The sequence below is a fragment of the Dreissena polymorpha genome, chromosome 15 (genome assembly GCF_020536995.1).
Source record: "Dreissena polymorpha isolate Duluth1 chromosome 15, UMN_Dpol_1.0, whole genome shotgun sequence".
In the NCBI taxonomy this organism is placed as follows: domain Eukaryota; kingdom Metazoa; phylum Mollusca; class Bivalvia; order Myida; family Dreissenidae; genus Dreissena; species Dreissena polymorpha.
In genome coordinates, this window is record NC_068369.1 from 55,074,807 (window position 1) to 55,101,018 (window position 26,212).

Sequence of the window (26,212 nt, forward strand, 5' to 3'; positions counted from 1 at the left end):
CAGGGTACACAAATATTGTTTTAGCTTTGTGAATGTTTACTTGGGTTTTTCCAACAATTTACAGTATACTATAGTCATGTAAAGGCTAAGTAGTTCCTACAATGCCTCAGCAAGATTAGCCAATCCAAGCAATTGAGTCGCGTTCTGAGAAAACTGGGCATAATGCATGTGCGTTGAGTGTTGTCCCAGATTAGCCTGCGCAGTCCGCACAGGCTAATCAGGGACGACACTTTCAGATTTTATGATATTTTTAGTTTCAAGGAAGTCCCTCCTTACCAAAAATCAAGTTTATGCGGAAAGTGTCGTTCCTGATTAGCCTGTGCGGACTGCTTTTTTACATTTTGAAAATACATCTTACAAAAAATTGTTTTTTTTTTGTCTCCAGCAAAAAGTAAGTATAGAAGGAGGTTTTAGTGCAAAAATAGGAAAAAGTAGGAAGGAAATGAAAAAGTAGGAAAAAGTGGGAAAAGTAGGAAAAATAGGAATGGTTGAAGGCCTGTTAAAACAGTAATGAGTGCACATAATAACCGCCAGTTTGTACCATATCCCTTCTTGAATCAGAGGTATATCGCAATGGCATGAGAAAATGTAAATTTCATGACATTATCCCCGTGCAAGTAAGGAAAGGGAGGGCTTTTTTTTCCTGTTTTTGTGAAATGGCCTTGGCCCCCCCCCCCCATTTTATAAAAAATGAGTCGCAAACTATTCAAAATTGTGAAAAAATGAGTCACAAACTATCTAAAATTGTGAAAATTTGAGGCGCAAACTTCTTGAAAATGTAAAAAATTGAGTCACAAACTTCTTGAAATTGTGAAAATTTGAGTTGTGAATTCCCAAAATTGTGAAAAACAGCCATTCTCACAGAGGGAAAAAAAGCCATGGCGTGAATTGTAGCCACAGATTATTCTGTGCAATCTTGACACTAGCTAAATTAGTATTTATGCATGTTCTTCCTTCAGAGGACAGTTGGATGGATGAGCCAGTGCACATCCTTGATCTGCTTATGCAGAAAAGGAGGCAAGAGGACACAGCAGCCTCAGATGACTTATCAGACTTGCTGGGAATCGCAAAAATAGACGATCCCATCCCTCCTGTAATAATAGGCAACAAGAAGGCTGCTGCTGCCTCTGCTGCTCCAGCGAAAGAAACGATCAAAGAAGGCTTCTTTGTTTTACTTGACTGGGCGAAATATGCAGATGAGTGGCCCCAGCTTGCCAAAGTCATTAATATTGTATCGCCTGCAGAGGTTGAAATTCACTGGTACAAGGGGGCAAAAACAACAGCCTGGACTCCTGCAAGCAGGAGAATGAAAGGCTGCAAAGGTGGTAAGACTGAACCCTTTGTTGAAACTGTGAACACCAATGTCATCTGGTGCAGAGGGTTCAGTCTTACCCCTTCTGGGCACTTGCCCAAACACATTAAGGATCAGGTAGATGTTTATTTTGACTGGAGCATCTACAAACACTTAATCACACTTCTTATTAAGAAATACAATTTTCTATGATGATTTCTTGTCGAATAACCCACAGCACGAGCGATTTGATAACATGCATCTATACTCCTTACTGTGGGTTATTCAACAACAAACACTCATAGAAAAATATTAATTAGATTCTAACATGATTCAGATTGATTGGTTCAAGCTTTTGGACATAAACTATAGTTTTCAATACTTCGCCCTTCTAAGTACAAAGTTCCCTTTTTAGTGACGTCATTGAATTGTACTAACATATGAAGTTGTTTTCATTCATAAATATTTTGCTCATGACTTAACTTTAATTCAGAACAAACATCGTAGAAACTAAATGACGTCATGTTTATTGATGCTACTGACAAGCTGATATGCTCTTAATGTTTTTTAATTACGTTTCATAACAAATAAAAAATAGGATATACTTTCTTTTTTTCTTTTTAAGGCAATGGCAAACAGCAAGTTTGTTTTACTTAAAATGTTTATTTTTATTTAAACAAACTTTATTTACATCCTCAATAAGTATGCATATGTCGAGGCCTTCCTACTCCACACCTTACAAACATAATGTGTTAATAGCAATTAAATACATAATTATTGCAGAATAACCCACACTTGATTTCCGTATATAGAAAACAAGTGGCGTGAAAAAATGCAAAACATAGAAACATTTTTTTGTGGCAATTGGTCATTCGCCTTAAATTAATAAGAGTATCATCTGAAAACATGGATTTCTGTTTTCATAATGATAATTGATTACCGTGGTATGCAAGGTTAATAATTGTATGCCTTAACTGGTTAATGAAATTCAATAGCAAAAAAAATTCCTCAATCTTTTAAAGAAAACACTTTGTGTCAAACTTGGATTTATGATAATAGTTTATTTGTTTCACACCAACAAAAGCATAAGAGCAGAGGAAATAAAAGTAATGATAGAAGTGTGATTAAGTGTGTGCATTTCAACCTCTGCATGTGGTGGCAGTGGTGTAGTGGTTATGGTGTCTGTCTTGCATGATAAATAGGGTATATTATGTGAGTGTCCAATAGAGATCAAGTTTATCGTGCAAGCTTCAAGCCAAGCGTTATAATCTTGATCTCTATCCGACCCTCACATAATATTATATTTATCCGATGAATTTGTGGTCGTTTATCGCCCTAAAATCAAAGCAATAGCATTGCTTTCCCAATATTTGCAATGATTTGTTTACTTTAAACATCATCATTTGTTATGAAATCACGTTGTATCATACAGTGTTTTAAAAGTAGAGATCGCAAAAAAACATGCTCAACAAATATCAATAGTTTAGAGCTCAAGTTTATAGTATCAGTAGTTATTCTATCGGTTTTTATGTAGAAATAGGATAAACTTTGTGAAGGTGTGGTCGATCCTACTTCATACCTTACAAACAAGTAGTAATTGAATACAGAAACTGTTGTGTTTGTATACAGCTACATGGTTTGCAAGTTTATAAACAGAATGCAAGTTTATAAGAAGTGTACAATGTATGCATGTGTACTTAGTAAATCTTTGTAAAAGCACAGAAAATACAAGTACAACATGTAGTAACTATACTTTCTATATAAGACAGGGATCTTAATTATAGTAACATAATATGGAAATTTGTAATACAATCACTGTTTTCTCGTGTAAATGGTAAATACAGATTTGAAAAGAAAATGTGATACCAACACCACAGTGTATAGTTCAAATATTCATTTCAGTGCACATCAATTTAACACAAGGACATTTTTTCGTTATGGGTCCATAGCATAAATAATGCAACAACTGACCAATTTGGAAATTCCGAGTCAAGGGAAATGGTGTGCTTTTGAATTTCCCATGCTAGTTGAAAAGTCTTTCCTAGCCCTGGACATGTTGGGATTTTACTATTTTTTTTACAAATAAAAACATACCATTTTATTTCAAGAATAAAATAAAATAATGATGGGGTCAATTCTTCATAAAAAAATTCCAACGAGCACATGTTGGCAAGAACTGTTGGGCAAATTGATGTTGTTCAGAATCATTGAATGTTTTATATAGTTGAAAATGGATTGAAGAGATGAGTTAAGGTTTCCTCATGTTTTTTACAAAAATAACATGATAGATTGTCATTTAAACTTTTCATATCATATATAACAGAGATTTTGTACCAAAGATTCTGTGTACAATTCTAGTTTGAAGAAATTGTATATATGTATCTCTGGAGTTTTAAAAAACAAAGTTATGTGTAAATTTCTAATCAATATTATTAAATAACAGAGATTTTGTACCCACGATTCTGTGTACAATTCTAGTTTGAAGCCATTGTATATAATGTATCTTTGGAGTTTTTAAAAACAAAGTTATATGTGAACTTCCAATCAATATTGTTATATATTTCAATCTATTTATTTTAACTTGTTGGTTTTTCTATAATTAATGTGTATGTGCTATATATAAATTTATTTTGGTTTTGCTTTAAAACAATCACATGTGTGATTTTTTTAATATACATTCTACCGTCAAGTTCCTGAAATAGATTTTAATATTTTATTGGAATGACTGTAAACGACTGTACATGTTGATAATGTCATATATAATCTATGTATTTTTATTATTTTAAACAGATTTGTCTACCTTACAATATGTTTGTCACATTTACATACTAATCTGCTTAAAATATCTTTTTGGTGAATTTAATAATTATAGGTCAAATTACGCAGTGCATTAACAGTAATTTTTTTACATTATTAAATTTGAAGTCTTTATCAAACCTGAGTGAGACAAATGTCAATTTTCATACAAAAATTTCATTATTTAAAAACACAATGAATTGTACATCATTGTTAACATTGCAAGACTGTTAATTAATTTTTCTGTTTCTGTGTTATTTTATGTATTATGAAAAAAAAATTTTTTCATCCTATGAAATTATCGGTTTTCCAGTAATTTTCATCATGAATTATAGAAAATAATGGTTAAAAGCATGCTTATAGAATTATTTAAAATTTGAATTGCTTTCTTTTTTTCATCAATTAAATGCACATAAAATGGAATAGACTGTATTAATGATTGTTGATGAAAAAAATGGTCATCTATTACAACCAAAAATAAAAAACTTACTTCGAAGAGTGCATGTTGTTCTTTAAAAAATTTTTTTTAAATAATTAAACCTAATGTACAAGTCTCCATACATGTCAAAAACTTTTCAAATGAAATAAACCAGGGAAAACAATAAAATATGACTTTGAAAATTGAAAATTGTTGTTCTTATTTTTTAAATAACACATCCAGATGTGTTAACAAATTATACAATAACAGCATATCAATTTATGCTCTTTGATGATTTACAGTGAAATATGTGTGACAAAAACTGTATATTTCACTGTTCAAACAGTGAAAAATATCATTATTTCTCACTGTAATTTTTCATTGTTTTTTGTTACCAATCGTCTACAGTAAATGCAAAATTGTGAAATGACGTAGCGTCATATAATTCAGATTCCCGCAGAATTTTCTGATAAACATGGATTTTATAGCAGTAAGTTTGTCAACTTGGTATAAAATACTAAGAAAATGTGTTAGTTTCAATAGACTATCTAATTTTATTAACTCGTGATCATTGAAAGTAAATACTTTCACTTGTTGCTTCGCCACTCACGAAAAGAATAATTTCTATTTCTATGATCTCTTTACCAAAAAACAACAAATATCCTATATTTATTTCACATAATCATTCAGCATAAATCAATTGCATATTGTTTGTTCATACATATATGAGCAACTATTGCTAATGGAGCCTGATCCATGCATGTTTAGTGTCGAGCAAAGAAGGTTTGCCCAGACGGTGTATGAGCAAAGGGTGTTTGCCCAGACGGTGTATGAGCAAAGGGGGTATGCCCATGCGGTGTATGAGCAAAGAGGGTTTGCCCAGACGGTGTATGAGCAAAGGGGATTTGCCCATACGGTGCATGAGCAAATGGGATATGCCCATGCGGTGTATGAGCAAAGAGGGTTTGCCCATACGGTGCATGAGCAAAGGTCCATCTATTTTTAATAGAGAACTCTGTACTCTATGGCTTTAATCTTTGTTTTTATGACCACTGACATTTGCATGGTCAAAACAAAGCAAATGAAGCTGAAACAGTCCATTCTAGAATTAATGTTGTTTTCCTACTTCACATAATAGACTGTTTAATCATGGAAAGCACTTTGCAATTTTATGTGAATTTGCGTTAACAAGAAGCTCTCTTTTACACAAAAATCCTGTTAAGCCGGAAAGTGTGGTCTCAAATTAGACTGTTCAGACTTCACATGCTAATTTAAGGTTACTGGTAACACTTTCCACAAATGCATTAAGCCTGAGCAAAATAGTGGCACTTTATTTTCAAATTAAGACTGACCTTGAATGTCAATGTTTCTATCTTGATCATGAGTATCTTGTTTGATGTTCTAATTTTTTAACCCTTTACTACTTACATATTTTCATGCATTTGTAGTACCTTAGAAAGTTATGTTTAGATAAATACCTGTCTAACCAGATTCAAGTTTTAAAGGCCTCATTCCCAAACCTTAGATACTGATGAGCAGAAAACAGCATAAAACCTGAACAGACTGGGATTAACTCGCAGGTTGTTCTGGTTTTATGTTCATGTGTGCATAAAAATTTAGCCATTTTCACTTTGCTTCTGAGTGGGAAAGGGTTAAGATACCAAATTAAATAAGACTTTAGTACACACCTGTGAACTTTCAGCTCGACGTTTTCTCTCTGATTTGGCATTTTGTGATCGACTTCCAGCTTTTGTGGTAGGCATTGCAGTTGACATTTTTTGCTTTTTATTTGTTTTACCAGCTTTATTTCTTGTAGACCCTATAGTGGTTGTAGATGTTATAGTGGTAGAAACAGTTGTTTTTTCGAGCGTAGTTTTCAAAGTTGTCACAACTTGCTTGTTGTTTTCTGGTACATCATATTCTGAATGATCATGGTTTTCATGATCATGTTCATGACCCTTGTGAATATTAGCTGGAGCCATATCCAATGAATGATCATGGTTCTCATGCTTTTGATCATTATTTTGACTTTCATTTACATGTTCATGGCCCTCATGCAGTTCATGATCATGGTCATGATCATGGTGATCATGGTCATGATCTGCAGTATCATTGGAGTGTTCATGGATTTCATGATCATTATGATCGTGGAATGATGACCCGTTTTTAAGAGGGCTGTACTGATGGGAATGGTCTGTACAGTGTGAGGCATTGGAAGACAGCACAAAGCTGCCACCAATACCCAGATGGCACAAAAGGTGGAAAAACCCTTCGCTAGACATTTCCACGCCGTTGCCATACTTCTCAAGCAATTTCTGAAGAAAAAAGTCCGGCTCCATTGGATACACATTATTGGGGGCCTCCGAACTTGTTGGAATCTCCTTTTCAACATGAGGCTCGATGTCACCATGGAAATGGTCATCATGGTGGTCACCTTCGAGGCCAAATATGCCAAAGGATAGGCAGAAAACTAGGAGACATATAAAGCATGTCTTTGCACTGCTTGGGTTGCACATTCTGAAAACCTGAAATATGAAAAATATTATTATGAAAATATAACTGAATGCAGTTTTTTCTTTTAGTGTTATTTACCTCAGCAATTTTAACTGCCACATTGGGAAAAGTACCCGGACTATACCAATTACACGGCCGTTAATCACGGTGAATGAGAAAAAATTAGCGTGAAAAACCCTGACATTGGGAAATTCCTGTCATGAAATCTTCATGATGGGAATTATGGGTATGTTTAATTGCTTGGTATAAAGTGCATAAACCAATTCAAATATTATTTGACATGCCTTTTGCTTGAAATGTTCAGTTCAGCACTCATTTTACTAGTTCACTTGCAGATATTCATTTTTTTAAACAAATTTCCCTCCTATTAGGAATTTTTTAGACAACAAGATGTGCTTGTGAAGCACTATGTCCCCCATATATTTGACCTTTGACCTTGAAGGATGACCTTGACCTTAAACCACTCAAAATTTGCATGAGATACACATGTATGCCAAATATCAAGTTGCTATCTCTAATATTGCAACAGTATTGGCCAATGTTTAAGTTTGACGCAAACAAACACATATATTTGACATTTGACCTTGAAGGATGACCTTGACCTTTCACCAGTCAAATGTGCAGCTCCATGAGATACACATGCATGCCAAATATCAAGTTGCTATCTTCAATATGCAAAGGTTAGGGCCAATGTATAAGTTTGACGCAAACAAACAAACCAACAAACAAATCAACAGACAGGGCAAAAACAATATATCCCCCAGTATAGACTGGGGGACAAAAATCATTAAAAAGTTAAAGTATACTATTCATGTACATCATTAAACATAGTGAGGTTTATCTTGACTTGTAAATGATAAGGCAATCATAGCAAGCTAAGCTTTCGAGTCAACACGAAGGAATTCTGCTCTAGAATCACACCGTTCAATAACCTCCAGTGACGACTGTGGATCATGTGACAGCTGAGATACTGTATACATGGTGCCGGAAAGCCGCGTGTAAGTATTTCCATATTCTTTATATTTTACGTATTGGATTGAGCAGGTTTGAGTGTGTTCTTTGCGAACCTATGTAAGAAGGACTTTGTGAACGTAATCCCTACCTTCCTAGTTGCTTACTTTTCAAGAAATTTATTAGAATGTGGTAAAAAATCAAACAAAATTCACCACTCTCTCAGTCAAACTCTAATTTCACAAGATTTAGACCGAAGATAAATAGGAAAAACATTTTTTTTAAATCTTTTATCATTTTTCTTTGGTTATTCCAAATAACAGCATCACACATGAACAAACAACATTTTTATAAATGATTAAATTCGAGTGGGTTTTGAAAAACGCCTCATGCTGACGGCCGTGACTAATTATTAGATGGTCATGCTAACGGCTACTAAAATAAAATTATGCTAATGTAGTCGGCTGAGACAATGGAAAATGGCATGATGAGATGTGGACGTTATTCACTGCTCAGAACTGATAATTTGGTAATTTTAGCTGTGTACATATAGACTTACTGTTATCCAAAGATTGTGTATAATCTTTAATCATTATAGCGACTGGTATTTTCATCTTGTTTCCGTGGAAGAACATTCTTATATTTCATACCCAATAGAACGTATACACTTGCAGACTTTTCCTACGCAACACGTATTCAAATCAATATAGCTTTCTTATTTAAAACGGATTTTGTTGAAATTTGAACCAAAAATAATTCAACACACATCTGATCATTCCTGTAAATTTAATTGAAATTGATAAACAAAAATGTGCAGCTCCATGAGATACACATGCATTTCAAATATAAAATTGCTAGCTTCAATATTGCAGAAGTGACATTACATGAGCAATTTTGACCCATATATTTGACCTTGAAGGATGACCTTGACCTTTCACCACTCAAAATGTGCAGCTCCATGAGATACACATGCATGCCAAATAGCAAGTTGCTATCTTCAATATTGCAAAAGTATTCATAAAATAAGCGATTTGGGCCACATATATTTGAACTCTGACCTTGAACGATGACCTTGACCTTGACCTTTCACCACTCAAAATGTGCAGCTCCATGAGATACACATGCATGCCAAATATCAAGTTGCTATCTTCAATATTGCAAAAGTATTCATAAAATAAGCGATTAGGGTCACATATATTTGACCTCTGACCTTGAAGGATGACCTTGACCTAGACCTGTCACCACTCAAAATGTGCAGCTCCATGAGATACACATACATGCCAAATATCAAGTTGCTATCATCAATATTGCAAAAGTATTCATAAAATGAGCGATTTGGGCCACATATATTTGACCTCTGACCTTGAAGGATGACCTTGACCTTAACCTTTCACCACTCAAAATGTGCAGCTCCATGAGATACACATGCATGCCAAATATCAAGTTGCTATCTTCAATATTGCAAAAGTATTTATAAAATAAGCGATTTGGGCCACATATATTTGACCTCTGACTTTGAAGGATGACCTTGACCTTTCACCACTCAAAATGTGCAGCTCCATAAGATACACATGCATGCCAAATATCAAGTTGTTATCTTCAATATTGCAAAAGTATTCATAAAATAAGTGATTTGGGCCACATATATTTGACCTCTGACCTTGAAGGATGACCTTGACCTTGACCTTTCACCACTCAAAATGTGCAGCTTCATGAGATACACATGCATGCCAAATATGAAGTTGCTATCTTCAATATAGCAAAAGCAATGGCAAAATGTTAAAGTTGGCGCAAACAAACCAACAGACCAACAGACAGGGCAAAAACAATATGTCCCCCACTCCCCACTACTATAGTGGGGGACATACAAACTTTGAAAAATCAATCATTTGGGTAATAAATAATCAAAATAATAAATCTGTACAGTAACTGTGAAAAGAACTTCAATTCTTGGTAAGGAAATATATAATATGAGATTTATAATTAAATAAATTACTTCCCTTGAAAATAATTGTCTGTAACAAATCTCTATTTTTAGTAGCAAATAATTAAAAGCCACTATAATACTGTGACTGTAGATTCACCACTCAAAATGTGCAGCTTCATGAGATACACATGCATGCCAAATATATAAAGTGGCTATGTTCAATATTGAATAATTGTCTCCCTTTTTAAAGCTTAATACTTCCCTTAAATTTTGTGACCCTTGGGGCAGGGTCAAATTTGACCCCAGGGGCATAATTTGTACAAACTTGGTAGAGAACTATAAGATGTCACTACATACCAAATTTGGTAGCCCTAGACCCAATGGTTATGGAAAAGAAGTTTTTAAAGTTTTCACAAAGTAAGCCCTTTATAAGCATATATTCAATTTTGTGACCTCCGGGGCAGTTTCAAATTTGACCCCAGGGGCATACTTTGAACAAACTAAGAAGAGAACTATTACATGTCACTACATACCAAATTTGGTAGCCCTATGTCATATGGTTATGGAAAAAAAGATTTTTGAAAGTTTTCCCACAATAGGCCTTATATAAGCATATGTTCAATTTTGTGACCCTAGGGGCAGGGTCAAACTTGACCCCAAGGGCATAATTTGAACAAACTTGGTAGAGGACTATAAGATGTCACTACATACCAAATTTGGTAGCCCTACCCCCAATGTTTATGGACAAGACGATTTTGAAAGTTTTCAAAAAATAATACCTTAATAAGCATATATTCAATTTTGTGACCCCCAGGGCAGTTTCAAATTTGACCCCAGGGGCATAATTTGAACAAACTAAGAAGAGAACTATTAAATGTCACTACATACCAAATTTGGTAGCCCTATGCCATACAGTTATGGACAAGAATATTTTAAAAGTTTTCACAAAATAGGCCTTATATAAGCATATGTTCAATTTTGTGACCCTCGGGGCAGGGTCAAACTTGACCCCAGGGGCATAATTTGAAAAAACTTGTAGAGGACTATAAGATGTCACTACATACCAAATTTGGTAGCCCTATGCCCAATGGTTAAGAACAGAAAGATTTGAAAAGTTTTCACAAAATAGACCCTATATAAGCATATGATCAATTTTGTGACCCCGGGGCAGGGTCAAATTTGACCCTAGGGGCATAATTTGAAGAAATTGGTAGAGGACTATAAGATGTCTCTACATACTAAATTTATTAGCCCTAGGCCCAATGGTTATGGACGAGAAGATTTTGAAAGTTTTCACAAGAAAGGCCTTATATAGGCATATGTTCAATTGTGTGACCCCCGGGGCAGGGTCAAATTTGACCCCAGGGGCATAATTTGAACAAATTTGAAAGAGGTTCACCCCAGAAACATTCCTGTGAAATTTTATCAGAATTGGACCAGTAGTTTAGGAGAAGAAGATGTTTTAAGGAAAAGTTTACGCACGCACACACGACGGACACAGGACCATGACATAAGCCCCGCTGGCCTCTGGCCAGTGGTGCTAAAAATATATACCTGGGCAGGTCAGATAACTATGTCCATTTAAAGCTTATTACTTCCCTTGACTTTGTTTTTTCGACCATAGACCTTGAAGGATGATGTTCACCTTGAAGTTTTACCACTGAAAATGAGCAGCTCCATGAGATACACATGCATGCCAAATATCAAGGTGCTATCTTCAATATTTAAAAAGTTATGGCCAAAGTTAAGGTTTTAGCACGACGCCTACGGCGGACCGCGAGCTGGCTATGACAATAGCTCGGGTTTTTCTCCAAAAACAGCCTTGCTAAAAATGAGTTTTTTTTGCTTTAAACACACAATCCTTTCTCTGGTGGTAAAAGAATTAACTCCACAATAAAGTTGAACAAGATGACATAGTTGAAGTTTCATTACTTTACCATAAACTGATCTATATTGTATGAGTTACAAGTGACACAATCATCCACTAGTATACATACAGGTACATCATAATGGATTTTAGTAACAGTGTTTGCTACTACAGTGCTCCAGCTAGGCCTAAATCGAAGGGCGCTGCGCCCTGCTCTCCCGAACCTACGCCCTGCCCCCCGAATCTCCGCCCTGCCCCCCCCCCCCCCTCAAAATTTCCCCCCCCCCCCCCCCCCTCAAAATTTTTTTTTTTCTTTTTCTTTTTTTTTTTTTTTTTTTACCTATGATAATTCATAAATCTCTTATTACACTGTAATTACTTTAATCCTCATTGTAGACATTATATTTGAATGGTTTAATAATAATGGGAATAATACAATTATTTATAACATATAAATTAACATGCAATAGGAAGCATTCCAGAAACACCCGCGCGCTCGAACGTGCCCTTTTGACAAAATACTGCGCGTCGAAAGTGCCCTTTTGACAAAATACTGCACGTCGAAAGTGCCCTTTTGACAAAAAAGCCCCCCTGCCCTTTTCAAATCCTAGCTGGAGCACTGCTACTAGCATAATTAAGTGAAGAAAAAGTGAAAAAAAATATTACAAAACTAGACAAATATAGTAAAGTTAAAATAATATTTTTTTTTATCCTTTATTCTTAGTAAGTTACCATCACATTTTTGATAGATGAATTTAATATGTCTATATATATATATATATATATATATATATAATAAAAGTAAAAACACGTGTCTGGGATTTTAAATATATATTGATTTAGCCAACGCGTTTCGCATAGCTCATCAGGGCATAATACAATATATTACAACGTCAAAATGTCATGGAGATAACGTCATATCAATTATGACGTCATAACGTCAATAAATATTAAATGAAATTTAATTTGGGTTTAAATACATGTATAAAATGTTGTTCTTTTGCTAACCTAGCTGAAATATTGTTCGAAAATAGCTTATAAAATGGAAATATTTTAAATTTTGGTTCATTATGTGAACATTCATCTAAATGTTTACTTAAAGGCATCTGTCTTGTTGAGGGGTCTCGCATTTGTTGTTCATGGACAGATCGCCTATTTCTAAGTTTATCGCCAGTTTGGCCTATATAATATTGTTTGCATCCATTGCATACTAATACATAAATCACATTTTGTATATCACATGACATATTAGTTTTTATTTTGAACATTTTGCCATCAAAATCAAAAGAATTCCCTTCAATAATATAACCACACAGGGCGCATCTAGGGTCATTACATTTGGATACTCTTGGTTCTTGAGATGAAAAGTAAGATTTGGTTAACATACGTTTTAAATTAGGTGGCTGTCGCTTACATTTTATTATCTTCTGATTTGAAATTATTTTATTCATAACCGGGTCTGTTTGTAAAATGTCAATGTTGTTTTTTAATACGCCAAACAGTTCTTTATTTTTTGGATTTTGTGTTGAAATAAATGGAATTATATTACTCTTGTCCTTTTGTGTTGATTTTGAAAGTAATTCATGTTTAGGGATGGAAAGTGCTTTTTTAATACCTGTATTTATAATAGATTGTGGATATTTTCTTTGAATAAGGGAATGCTTAAGTTCATTTAAACGTTTTAGTTTAAGTTTATCATTCGAAACTATGGTGCAGATCCGTTTCGCTAAAGTGAAAGGAATATTTATCTTTGTGTGTTTATTATGACACGAGGTAAAATTAAGATATTGTTTAGAATCAGTTTCTTTGTAATATATATCAGTATTAATTTCAGTATTGTTTTTTATAATCAATATATCAAGAAATGGTAACTCGAGTGTGCTTGTTTGCATTGTAAACTTGATATCCGAAATGTAAGTTGTTTAAAATAGTATAAAAGTTTTGAAGTTCATGGGGAAATTTTGTCCAGAAAATAAAGCAATCGTCTAGAAATCTTTTCCAAAATGTTTTTATAAAAGAAAGAAATTCATCATTATAAATTGATCCAATTCTTGCAATATAACAAATAACATAGATTTCCTAAAACATATACCTTCACAAGTTCCAGAGTCAAGTACATTAGTATCATTTGATGTAATTAATTTATATTCTAATATACCGCATACTCTTGGTTTAGAAGCTATTGATTATTGGCTTCAAAAATATCCAGATTCGGTTAATGAAAGGTTTTCGCAACGGTTTATAAAAGAAGGCATAAAAATAATACTTGAAAATAATAACTTCAATTTTGATGATAAGTACTACAACCAATCTAAAGGGACTGCAATGGGTACTTAATTCGCGCCAACATACGCTACATTGGTAGTGGGATTTTTAGAACAAAAACTATATGCAAGAATCGGATCAATTTATAATGATGAATTTCTTTCTTTTATAAAAACATTTTGGAAAAGATTTCTAGACGATTGCTTTATTTTCTGGACAAAATTTCCCCATGAACTTCAAAACTTTTATACTATTTTAAACAACTTACATTCGGATATCAAGTTTACAATGCAAACAAGCACACTCGAGTTACCATTTCTTGATATATTGATTATAAAAAACAATACTGAAATTAATACTGATATATATTACAAAGAAACTGATTCTAAACAATATCTTAATTTTACCTCGTGTCATAATAAACACACAAAGATAAATATTCCTTTCACTTTAGCGAAACGGATCTGCACCATAGTTTCGAATGATAAACTTAAACTAAAACGTTTAAATGAACTTAAGCATTCCCTTATTCAAAGAAAATATCCACAATCTATTATAAATACAGGTATTAAAAAAGCACTTTCCATCCCTAAACATGAATTACTTTCAAAATCAACACAAAAGGACAAGAGTAATATAATTCCATTTATTTCAACACAAAATCCAAAAAATAAAGAACTGTTTGGCGTATTAAAAAACAACATTGACATTTTACAAACAGACCCGGTTATGAATAAAATAATTTCAAATCAGAAGATAATAAAATGTAAGCGACAGCCACCTAATTTAAAACGTATGTTAACCAAATCTTACTTTTCATCTCAAGAACCAAGAGTATCCAAATGTAATGACCCTAGATGCGCCCTGTGTGGTTATATTATTAAAGGGAATTCTTTTGATTTTGATGGCAAAATGTTCAAAATAAAAACTAATATGTCATGTGATATACAAAATGTGATTTATGTATTAGTATGCAATGGATGCAAACAATATTATATAGGCCAAACTGGCGATAAACTTAGAAATAGGCGATCTGTCCATGAACAACAAATGCGAGACCCCTCAACAAGACAGATGCCTTTAAGTAAACATTTAGATGAATGTTCACATAATGAACCAAAATTTAAAATATTTCCATTTTATAAGCTATTTTCGAACAATATTTCAGCTAGGTTAGCAAAAGAACAACATTTTATACATGTATTTAAACCCAAATTAAATTTCATTTAATATTTATTGATGTTATGACGTCATAATTGATATGACGTTATCTCCATGACATTTTGACGTTGTAATATATTGTATTATGCCCTGATGAGCTATGCGAAACGCGTTGGCTAAATCAATATATATTTAAAATCCCAGACACGTGTTTTTACTTTTATTATATAATATTCACAATCTGGATTATTACATTTTACTTATATTATATATATATATATATATATATATATATATATATATATATATATATATATATATGTGTGTGTGTCAAAATAGTACGAAAGCTATGTTATTTCTTTGTAGAAATTTTAAAATCTGACTGACGTTTTCTGGGCAAGCATAATAATATTTTAATATAATTTAATATAATATAATTAATTTAAATAATAATTTTATAGCACGTTAACAAATTCAGTAAATGTTAATGACCCTGTTGTTAATACTTGTAAACAGACCTTTATCCGTAAATCCATCTCTTTCACTGGATGTTACCTAATCTGGTATTAAAGTGAATAAAGCATGGATGATATATAGTCCCTCAAATATGAAGATGTCAACAGATGCATAAACCACCCTTCTGAAATAATCTCAAACACTTATTTATCTTCCGTTTGTCAGCTTTACTATTACTACAGTTGTCACAATGGTAAAATCATGACAATTTTACATGTCAAAGTACACATTAATTATTTATTACATGGAAGCACAAAAATACCCAACAGACGTTTCATTAATTTAGATATCATTTTCCCTTGCTGTATCATATTAAACACATTAATCTGTCTTAATCTTGCTGTATCATATTAAATACATTAAATTCTAATATCCGTAAATCCATCTCTTTCACTGGATGTTACCTAATCTGGTATTAAAGTGAATAAAGCATGGATGATATATAGTCCCTCAAATATGAAGATGTCAACAGATGCATAAACCACCCTTCTGAAATAATCTCATACACTTATTTATCTTCCATATGAACTTATTTGTGTGCACAGATTTCAAAAAGCCTTAAGAGCTAACACTGGGCCATATTTTCTTCGAGTCAACATGTTTTCGTTTGACACTTGTCACAAAAGTAAAATCATGACAATTGTACATGTCAAAGTACACATTAATTATTTATTACATGGAAGTACAAAAATACATGTACCCAACAGACGTTTCATCAATTTAGATATCATTTTCCCTTGCTGTATCATATTAAATACATTAAATTTTGTTTAAATAAAAATTTAACATTTATTCATTTAGGACACGCAATTAGTGCTTGCATCTAAAGGCAATAATTTTTTAGCTTTATATTTTACAGCCTGTACCTATTGGATTGGGTAAAAAGCGCGTTAAACTATGACACTAGGAAAAATGAAACAAATATATTATTATTATTATAAATAACAGTATTCCAATAGTTTATATTTGAATGTTCAACTGCCTTTTAAAATTTCTATAAAAAGGGGTTCATAATTTTATTTCTGAATATAAAACTCAAATAATCAATTATAAAGTTTATTAGAAAAGTTTGGCATCTTTCTTAAGAAATTTTGGTCAGATTTTTTTGAAAAAAAAAAGGTATCTTTTTGCCATTGGGAAACTATAAGAGGCTGTAATTTGGGGCAAACAAACATCACTGATATGGAACATACTTTTGTAGATTGGCTACAAATAAATGTCAAAAGTGATGGTTGAAAAAAACAGGCCTGTTTAGGACACCATCAACATATTTATAGGATAACATCTAGGCATCTTTAATTTGCCGAATGTGCAAACATTACCAGTAGCTTAAAATCTTAATAGAAATAGTTTGAAGCAAGGTAGGTCAAGAAATAAAAATAATTGATAACAGACATATTTACACTTATAGTCCAGTACATATTTGAATACATGACCAAAAACAAGAGGGTTGTTCATGGCCTTTGATCGCTCTCCCATGAAATGGGTGTAGGCAAGTTGTGAATGGACATGATTTGAACAATCTTTGCAGAGGACCACGATTTGATTTCACGTACCAAATGTCAAGGCTATAAGTTCTGGGCGCTTTCAGAAATGTGTTATTCTTGACCTAGCATATAATACCAATAAACTCAAAACATTTCGCACATCCTCCACACCATTGGCATAGCAAATGTTGAACTCAGGGGCAGAATATTGACAAAATAAATTAGTACGGAACATCTATACATGTGTAATTATACGTGTGGCAGTGCCAAATATAAAACCTCCTGGCCTTAAAAAGATTAAGAAATTATATCAATATATTTTATAATTCTATACAATAAATCATGTGACATTACTGCGCTGCCAGTTTTGATCCCACAGGCATTATAAAATCATATCCCACAGGCATTATAAAATCTTTTTACAAGATCTGATTTTACAAACCATGCAATATCAAAGCTGAGGGCCTTGTGCTTTCAAATGAGACGTTTAGAGATATAGTGCTACATAAAGTCTATATACGTCAGGTGACATCTAGGGCATAACAAGTCTTGACCCTTTTGCCATGACTTGAGCAAACTTTGCACCCACACTAGTATCTAATGTTAAATACCAAAGATCAAATCTCTTGGACTTGTGGTTTCAGCGAATGTATCACTATAGACTAAGAGGATCGCTTAACAATGTGACATGAAACATAAAACATTACTGACTCTTAGATATAAACATGAAGCACGATTCTGTAGCCTTGACCAAAGTGTCTCAAAACATTGATCCATTAGTCGAACAGAGTCAGAATAATATGTTGTTTTTTGTTTGTCCTGGAATGGGATCAATATGTTAATGATATTGTTGTTGTTATATGGTTCCTTCATCAAATGTTGACTTACCGTAATGTCACCTGTTAACTCTAGACACTTTGCCCCACTTTACCTTTTAACTTTTTGCTTGTCAAGCCACAAGTGATTTTCAAAGAGCTCACTATCATTTACAGCTTGTTTATCCTCAGCAAGATTAAGTCGTCATCAGTGAATCATGGAAGACCATGCACACTTGTAAAAGCTGCAGTTATTGTTTCCAATTTTGCATTCAACACGTTTTTTCTTTTACTTTGATGAATCAGGTGAACCATACATTATACTTATTACTAGCCAGATGACTGTCATCAACATGAGAAACCCATCACAAGCAATATTTGGAATTATTATACATCCAGAACAAAGCACGTTTGGACTTCAGTGTGACAGTGAGATCTTTGCCCAAGGGGTTAAACACCTTCTCTATATGGTAAACATTCTTGGTAAATTGTTTTAACCCATATATACCTAGCGTCTAAACAAAAAGGCCTTGGCAAACAGCGTAGACCCAGATGAGACACTGCATCGCTTTGTTTTTTCACCATTTTGGGAATGGGGCCGGGTCCCTTTGGATTGGGAAAATTTGCGGCGTTTTTACTAAAATTGGGAAATTAATGTTGTTGTTGTTTTGGCAACAAATGCTTCAAAATCGAGGAAACAAGTGTGTCCAGTATTATATTTACTAAGGTTGATCTTATATGGGTGGGAGATGAACAAAATATTGAGATCTAAAAAAAATATTTATTTTTTTGGAAACCTTCCATTAGGAATTTTTAGCTCCCATTTAGGAAAAATATATAATTTTTTCTATTGGGAATGAGTCTGGTTACCGGACCCGATTTTGAATGAAAAAAAAACTGCGCATGATGCAGCGTCTCATCAGGGTCCTTCTGCTTAAAGGAATTTCTATAAGAAATATTTAAAATATAGAAATAAATATACTAGACATCCCTAATTAAATTGATGCAAATTAGAAGGATGGGAGAGTCCACTAGGCATAAATGGGTTAAAATTGCATGATGAATGATGAAGCAACAGTCTTGACAAGCTTTTCTATTGCAAAATTTGACCTTTGACCACTAATTTAGACCTTGACCTTTAAGGTAGGGAGACATGTTTTACATACAATAAATCGTCTTCTCAAGAGGGACATTGGTGGTATTAGGTTATCATAAAATTGAATGGTGAATGACTAAGTTACAGTCAAGACTATCTGTATTATAGTCACATTTTGACCTTAAGCCAAAATGTGTGACCTTAGGAATTTGACCTTGACCTTTGAGATACTGACACTATTGTTACACATGATACCCAGTCTCTTTGTGGTGGTTATTTGTTGTACCGGTATGTTAACTCAATATTGAAAGATCATCCTTGTCAAAGAGAATATCAGTCAAGTTGAACAATTACTGATACTTGTGATGCTTTTATTTTAATCAAAGCAATGCAAAAACTAGGCAAATTTGAAATTTGCATTATTCTCTTGGTATTACAGAATTGTGTTGTATTATTTGGGATTTCTTGAGCACTGATTTTGTTTTTGGCAAATGATCCTTGGATTTGATAATCAATTTGTTTTGAAGACATGTGAAGATGAACTGGACTATACAAAATTTGACCCTTTCAAATTTGGAAAAGGGCCCTAATATATAACTTTATGCTTAAAATGGAGACAACTTGTCCTTTGAATGGTGCCAATGTTCATCCTAGGGGAAATTTATTTGAACACGCATGGTAGAGTACCACCATGTGACATTTCATGCCAAAACATGCATTTCAGATTTTTAAAGTAATATTACCACTCAAAATCAACGAAATTTTCATACAATATTTTGTAAATTAAACTTAACCAATTAAAAATCAGTGTTTCTTATGGCAATTGCCGAAATTTCAACACCAGATGTTGTCTGGTAAAATAGATGTTTATAGATACAAAACGCTCATTTTTATTATAGTTTTGCATATTTAATTCCATTTTAATTTCCCTCAACGACATCTATTCAAACGATACATGAACACCAACATGGGGTTCGTGTGTCGTATGAATAGATACATTCGCGGGAAATTAAAATGGAATTAATTGTGGCACAAATAAATAACAAGAGGGCCATGATGACCCTGAATCGCTCACCTGACTAACCTTGCCACATCAACTTAAATTCTATCAGACCCATATACAATCCCAAGCCAGATGTCAATAATTAATACATTCTGACAAAATTTTATTAAGACGTGATGAAAACTGTAACCTCTTTTATCTACACAAGGTTTTATTAGCATTGGCCCGGTGACCTAATTTTTGACCCCAGATGACCCATATACGATCAGGGCTCCCCCTGGCCCAAAAATTTCTATAGCCAACATTTTAGCCAAATGTAATTTTTTGTAGCCAAATTTTATAAACTGTAGCCAAAGTTTTAGCAAAGCATTAGGAACCACCTGTTGTAAGTCTAGGCTAAGGGGTGTAAAAGAAGAAACTACAAAACAAAGCTTGAATATGTTTATTACTATAATCATCATGTGTGCATAACAAAAATAAACAGTTTACAACAAACCTTTTATAGAAGTACATACATCATAACTCAAGCACATGTTCATAAAATAAGCATATGATAAATTTACATTACATGAGCACATGATATCCTGAACATACATTTTAGCAGAAGGCCATAATCAACATCATGTGTGCATAACAAAAAAAAACACAGTACAACAAAACATTTATAGATATATACACACATCCTAACTCAAGCACATGTTCATAAAATAAGCACATGACACATTTACATTACATGAGCACATGATATCCTGAACATACATTTTAGCAGAAGGCCGTAATCCGCCTCAACTTCAATCCAGCCCAAATCTTGAAAGCACTTCTGAAATCAAACTTTTCCATTGGTGGGCTGTCTATGGACAAAACCAACAAGTTCTCCAAGTTTTCAATTTAAATAGAATTTCTGAGAGATGTTGAATGTCAATTCCCTTTCTACCAAGCAAATTAACTACATTCTCATATATGCTCTCTGCATTTGCTCTTTGAAGTTCAGCCATTCCAAACTCATCAGTTTCCAAAAGTCGAACATAGGTCACTAAATTTTGCTTCACTGAACATTGATTCTCCACTAAAGTAGTAAATTAGGAGAAAATTCTGTCCCAGGTGTTTATTTCCTGTGATGTTGCTCGAATACATGTTTGCTGTTTTGTATTTCACTAGAGTGTCATTGCGTTCGTAAGACAAACAATAATTGATGTTTCGTGGGCGTTTTTTAATTATTCCAGCATGCAAAGGTGCTATTTCAACGCTTTTTCAATGTCCCCAACCACCAAAGCACATACCGGTACTGTGTTTGGTTATATATCAATTTCCGAAAATCACGAGATGAAAAAACTCCATCAAAAATATAAATAAAGTTCAAATAACTAAGTATATACATCAAATTCTTTACGGATATTTTATTTTTGAAAATATACATGATGAAAACCATGTCCCTGAACCATTGAACAGATACATTACCAAACTTCAGAGCTACAAGAAAAACAATACTTTACCCCTTTTGATAATTAAAACTGCCCTTTTAACATCCCCAAACATTATATTTCATCAGCTACACATTAATACTGTTACCAGAAACATTAAAAAGCAATGATGCCTTCATTAAGGTAAGGCGACATTTAGTTTTTCTTAAAAAAAGGAACAGATACGTTACCATCCTTTCTCACTGAACATCATGTACCCTCGTTGGTAAAAGCATATTGGGTCTTTTTAAAGTAAATTTTAAATATATAAATGCCAAAAATGATCTACTTCCATATATCTGACAAATATAAATGAGGCATCTGATGTTGTTTAGTTTTGGGCAAACAGATACGTTACGAACAGATACGTTACTGATTTTCGTAAATGAGATTAAATTGATTTTTTTATGCGATAACCAAATGATGTTATATAGCTGATGGCCTCATGTATCAAGCAACATCGCTGGACAGCATTTTTCCGCCATTTTTTATTAAAGAAAGGAAAACAAAATATTAGGGGCTCTTGAAAACAAGGGTAAGTGGAGATTTTAGCAAAATTCGTTGGAAAATAGCTATGACATAGATATAATAGTTTACTATTTATATCATAGAATTATATTTTGTTGAAATTTGATGACATAGAAGAACTCAATATAGAAATATCCCAAGAAATATATTGTAGAACTCTTTGATATTCTTGGTAACATATCTGTTTTAAAATGATACATGATTTTATTTAGGAACTATAGGTGTTATACCGGTATGCTTTTGAAATCTGAATAAAAATGTTTTGTTATGATAAAATATCATAGTTTGGTATAACAAATAACTTTTTCCTGTAGCCTGTGTTAAAAAAGTTGACCAATATAGTAAATAGATATCCATCATATCAGACAGCATGGAAAAGTCAAGAGCCGGGATAAAACGGGAAAGGTAAAACTGGATTTTTTTTTATTTGATAAATCTCCTATCTAATTATGTATAATAATACTCAATGGTGCTTCACAAAACACAATATGTAGATCTATTAAATAAAAGTGATAAAAATAAAACTATATATGTTATCAACATTATTAAACATTGATTTTAAAAACCTGATATCTTATTAAACGCTGTAACAAATTAACATACACAAATTCAGACACATACTAGTACTTAGAATATTGCTTTATGTAATATTTACTTTTTATGTAGAACAAAAAGTTAGTACGGAGTAAATTTTATATGCGTGATAATTTTGTTTAATTAAAATTATTTAAACAATTCTAATGATTTTAAGGCCAAATTTCTAGGAATATAAAAATACTTATAAAAATTATTCGCTTTCAAAACAGTCAAATTGAAAATTATCAACAATTAACGGCTAAAACACATACAATTCAGGCTTCAAAATATTATATTAATGTATATAAACCAAGTTTAAAGGTGTTGATACAAGATGCCAGCGAGTTCTATGAATTGGCATGAACACACGAGAAGAAGATGAAATTGATATTCTACATACAAGAGGACTATGACGCAGCAGATATGTTACTGGAATTGAAAATGACATTGTGATCGATGTTTTACGTGCAATGTAGTCGTTCACACACAATGACATAAACAGACACATTTTGTTGTTTGAAAGTGTTTTAAATTTATTGTAACGTGCCTACTGTGTTTTGTCAGTATCAATTTGTATCTAAAAATTAACACAATTTACTTCAATTCCATACCATGTACAATACAGCAAAAATAATTATATTCATTTCGTACATGCATGTTAATGTTTTAAGATTTGTAATATACATATAAAACATATAACATTTTGAGCATCGCATTACCATTTTTATCATAACTGTTGGTTTCTATTAAGTACCATAAAACCAGATTGTCATTGCTGACACATGCAGAAAACAGATACGTTACCACCAGGGATCATATTTTCCCGCAACATCAATCGGTCCGGATATAAATGGGGAAAAAGTATCCGAAAATTTATGTCCGAAATCATGACAAATTACCTTAAAATATATACCATTGATTTTGCCATTCATGAAGGTGGTATAATAAATGTACAAGTAAAATTCCCCTAGTCATTATTTTTTAAACGGAACGAGTTTTCTCAACTGGTTTTATCATTTTATTGTTGTTTCGTGTGCTGTTTTATCAGACTTTTTCATAAGTCTATACCAATGTTTTAAATTGTTGTCGACTCGATAATAGCTTAAAAACATGCACTGAACCAAACAAATGTCTGTGCATAGGTTGGCTACTGACAATAACACACCAAATAATTAAGAAATAATTCGTGTACATTATAGTTTGTTGTCAAATAACCCACGGCCTATAGTTAAGATGCGTAGGGATTTAATCACGAGAGCAAAACATTTGAAACCACTAATTTTCCGGTCGTGAGTTATTCAACAACAAAGTATAAAGTACACGAATTATTTCGATTCTAGCACGGTTTTACTAAAGATTTATACAATGTATATTATTTTCTTGTGTACTATTTTATGTGAAGTTCCGCCCATAAAAATAACTTTCGGCTGTTCTGTCGATCAGATCCCCGACTTTCATTCAAAATTATATAACCGGATTATTACGCTGGTGGAAAATGAATCGGCATGTTTTGTATAGTTACAGCACGTGCTTTCAGACGCGTCTTTTTTTATGCGTCTTAAATCCGCTATTCACAAGTTTTTGATTCTTGGTCTGACGTGCAATAAACCAGTCCTGACTGGTTTAGAGACTGCAGAGAATGGTTTATCACACCTAATCGAGATAAGAATGTCATAAGGGTGTGTTAGCATATACACTGTGTAATCGATTTCATGACATGGGAATTTTAGCAAACAGAATCGGACCAACTGTTTGGGATTTTCAATCGGTCTTTCATGACCCCAATCGGTCTAGGACCGACAAAACCGAAAAAAAATTGATCCCTGGTTACCACGATTAAAAAGAACTCATTGCTCGGTACTTTTCACGCGGTGTAGTAATTAACACACAACATAAGACGGATAAGTTGTTTTACCTGATGTTTGAAAAATATTGTTTATTCTCACACTGTTTTGTGAGCTTATACTTTGCATATAAACATTAGCATTATAAACATTAACAAATGTATAGAACAGATACGTTACCATGACCAAAAATGACATTGTGTGCTATGTTTATTAACAAATGTAAAAAAACTGTACAAAAATAGCTGATTCAGACATATAATCGATTGGTCAAATGTGTTTGAACTGTTAACATGTGTTTATGTTCATGTTCAAAATTTAACATAAATTTGTGTCTTGTAGAATGAAATAAACAGATACGTTACCATCTCTTGTCATTTATGTACTCTTAATTGTATAGAGATATATTACAAACTTCACCCCTACTTAATTGTACTATAATCCCAGTAAGGAACACTGGTAGTTTGATTAACTAATTCCCATTGGATTGATATATATCTTTTTTGGAATACATAAGCCTGATCAATAAGACAAATTTTTCCAGCACAATTTTCACAACCCGGTTGGAACTTAAATATTTCATTCAAAATGTTTAGCGGAGCATCAAATCATATACCATTTTAATGATTGATTGTTGTGGGAATGTGAATCAGTCGTTATATCAAATACAACCATGCTTATGCAATCAATATAACCTTTAAACTTAAGCAAAACCTAAGTAACATATCTGTTTTGCATAAAAAGTGAGTAAAGGGTGACTCAATTTCAACATAAGTGAAAAGAATTCGGGTAAAATGCATTGTTATACATGCATTGGACTTTCATAAAAAGTTGTTTTTAGTTCGTAATTACAACATTTAATTTTAAGCTCGACCAACATCCTAATTTACTACTTTGGTGGAGAATCAATATGAAATGTCTGTACTCTCATCGATCATGATACTGTACTTGCATGATGTCGGTATCTTCTGGAGAAGATCACTCCTCAGAACGTCTGCCATACAGTTTTGAAATTCCGACACACTGGAGCTGTGTTCATATGACGTGTGGCTGTCAACCTGAAGGTCATTGAGCTGGGTTGCACCCTGAAAATATATTAATACAAATTTGCATCCTGAAAATATAATTTATGATTTTAAGTATATTTTGCTCAATATTTGTAGCAAACTTAAACAAAATCAAATTTTATCAATCAATTTAAAACAAATCAAATTTGCTTTAAAGATGTTTAATTTATTTTTTTACCTGCAAGACACACAATCTGTTCAGGTCTGGAACCAGCGATGATGCGAGAGTATGTTGTGCAGCAAAGTACACATAAGTCATAGCCGACACTACAGCCGCTTCACTTTTGGATATTGCTGAAGCCTGCGCATTTGTCATTGATGTTTTCAGACTTCAAGCTTGTGAGGCCTCTTTGTGATCTGAAATAAACAAAATTAAATATGCTAAATTTCAAAACAAAAAACTTGAATTCCGAAAGCCAAACATCTTTGAATGATCTACTATCAGATTTGATTTTTTTTTAGACCGTGTCATTAGATTCGTCAGAGTCCAAAGGACGCTTATTGCCTATGGTCGCCATAATGGCAGCCGCAATTTCAGACACTTCGCAGAAAATGTCAAGGGTTTTATACCCGTTCATCTATCGTCATTCACAATTGTAACACATTTAGCCTTTAATCATTACAAACATT

General features: G+C 33.0%; 1 protein-coding gene across 6 annotated transcripts in view; it reads right to left on the reverse strand.

Annotated features, from left to right (window-relative positions):
- Positions 1 to 26,212, reverse strand: part of LOC127860290 (zinc transporter ZIP10-like) — an 80,175-nt gene that overhangs the window by 33,988 nt on the left and 19,975 nt on the right. For 5 of the 6 annotated variants that reach the window (XR_008039678.1, XM_052398287.1, XM_052398289.1 and 2 more), the window contains exon 2: positions 6,194 to 7,030. Coding sequence is in view for 5 of the 6 variants with exons in the window: in XM_052398287.1 (XP_052254247.1) it covers positions 6,194 to 7,030 (837 nt within the window). In the remaining variant the exon portion in view is untranslated. Of the gene's footprint in view, positions 1 to 6,193; positions 7,031 to 15,708; positions 15,862 to 26,212 lie in introns of those variants that run through there. The other variant, XM_052398288.1, reaches the window with a different exon arrangement.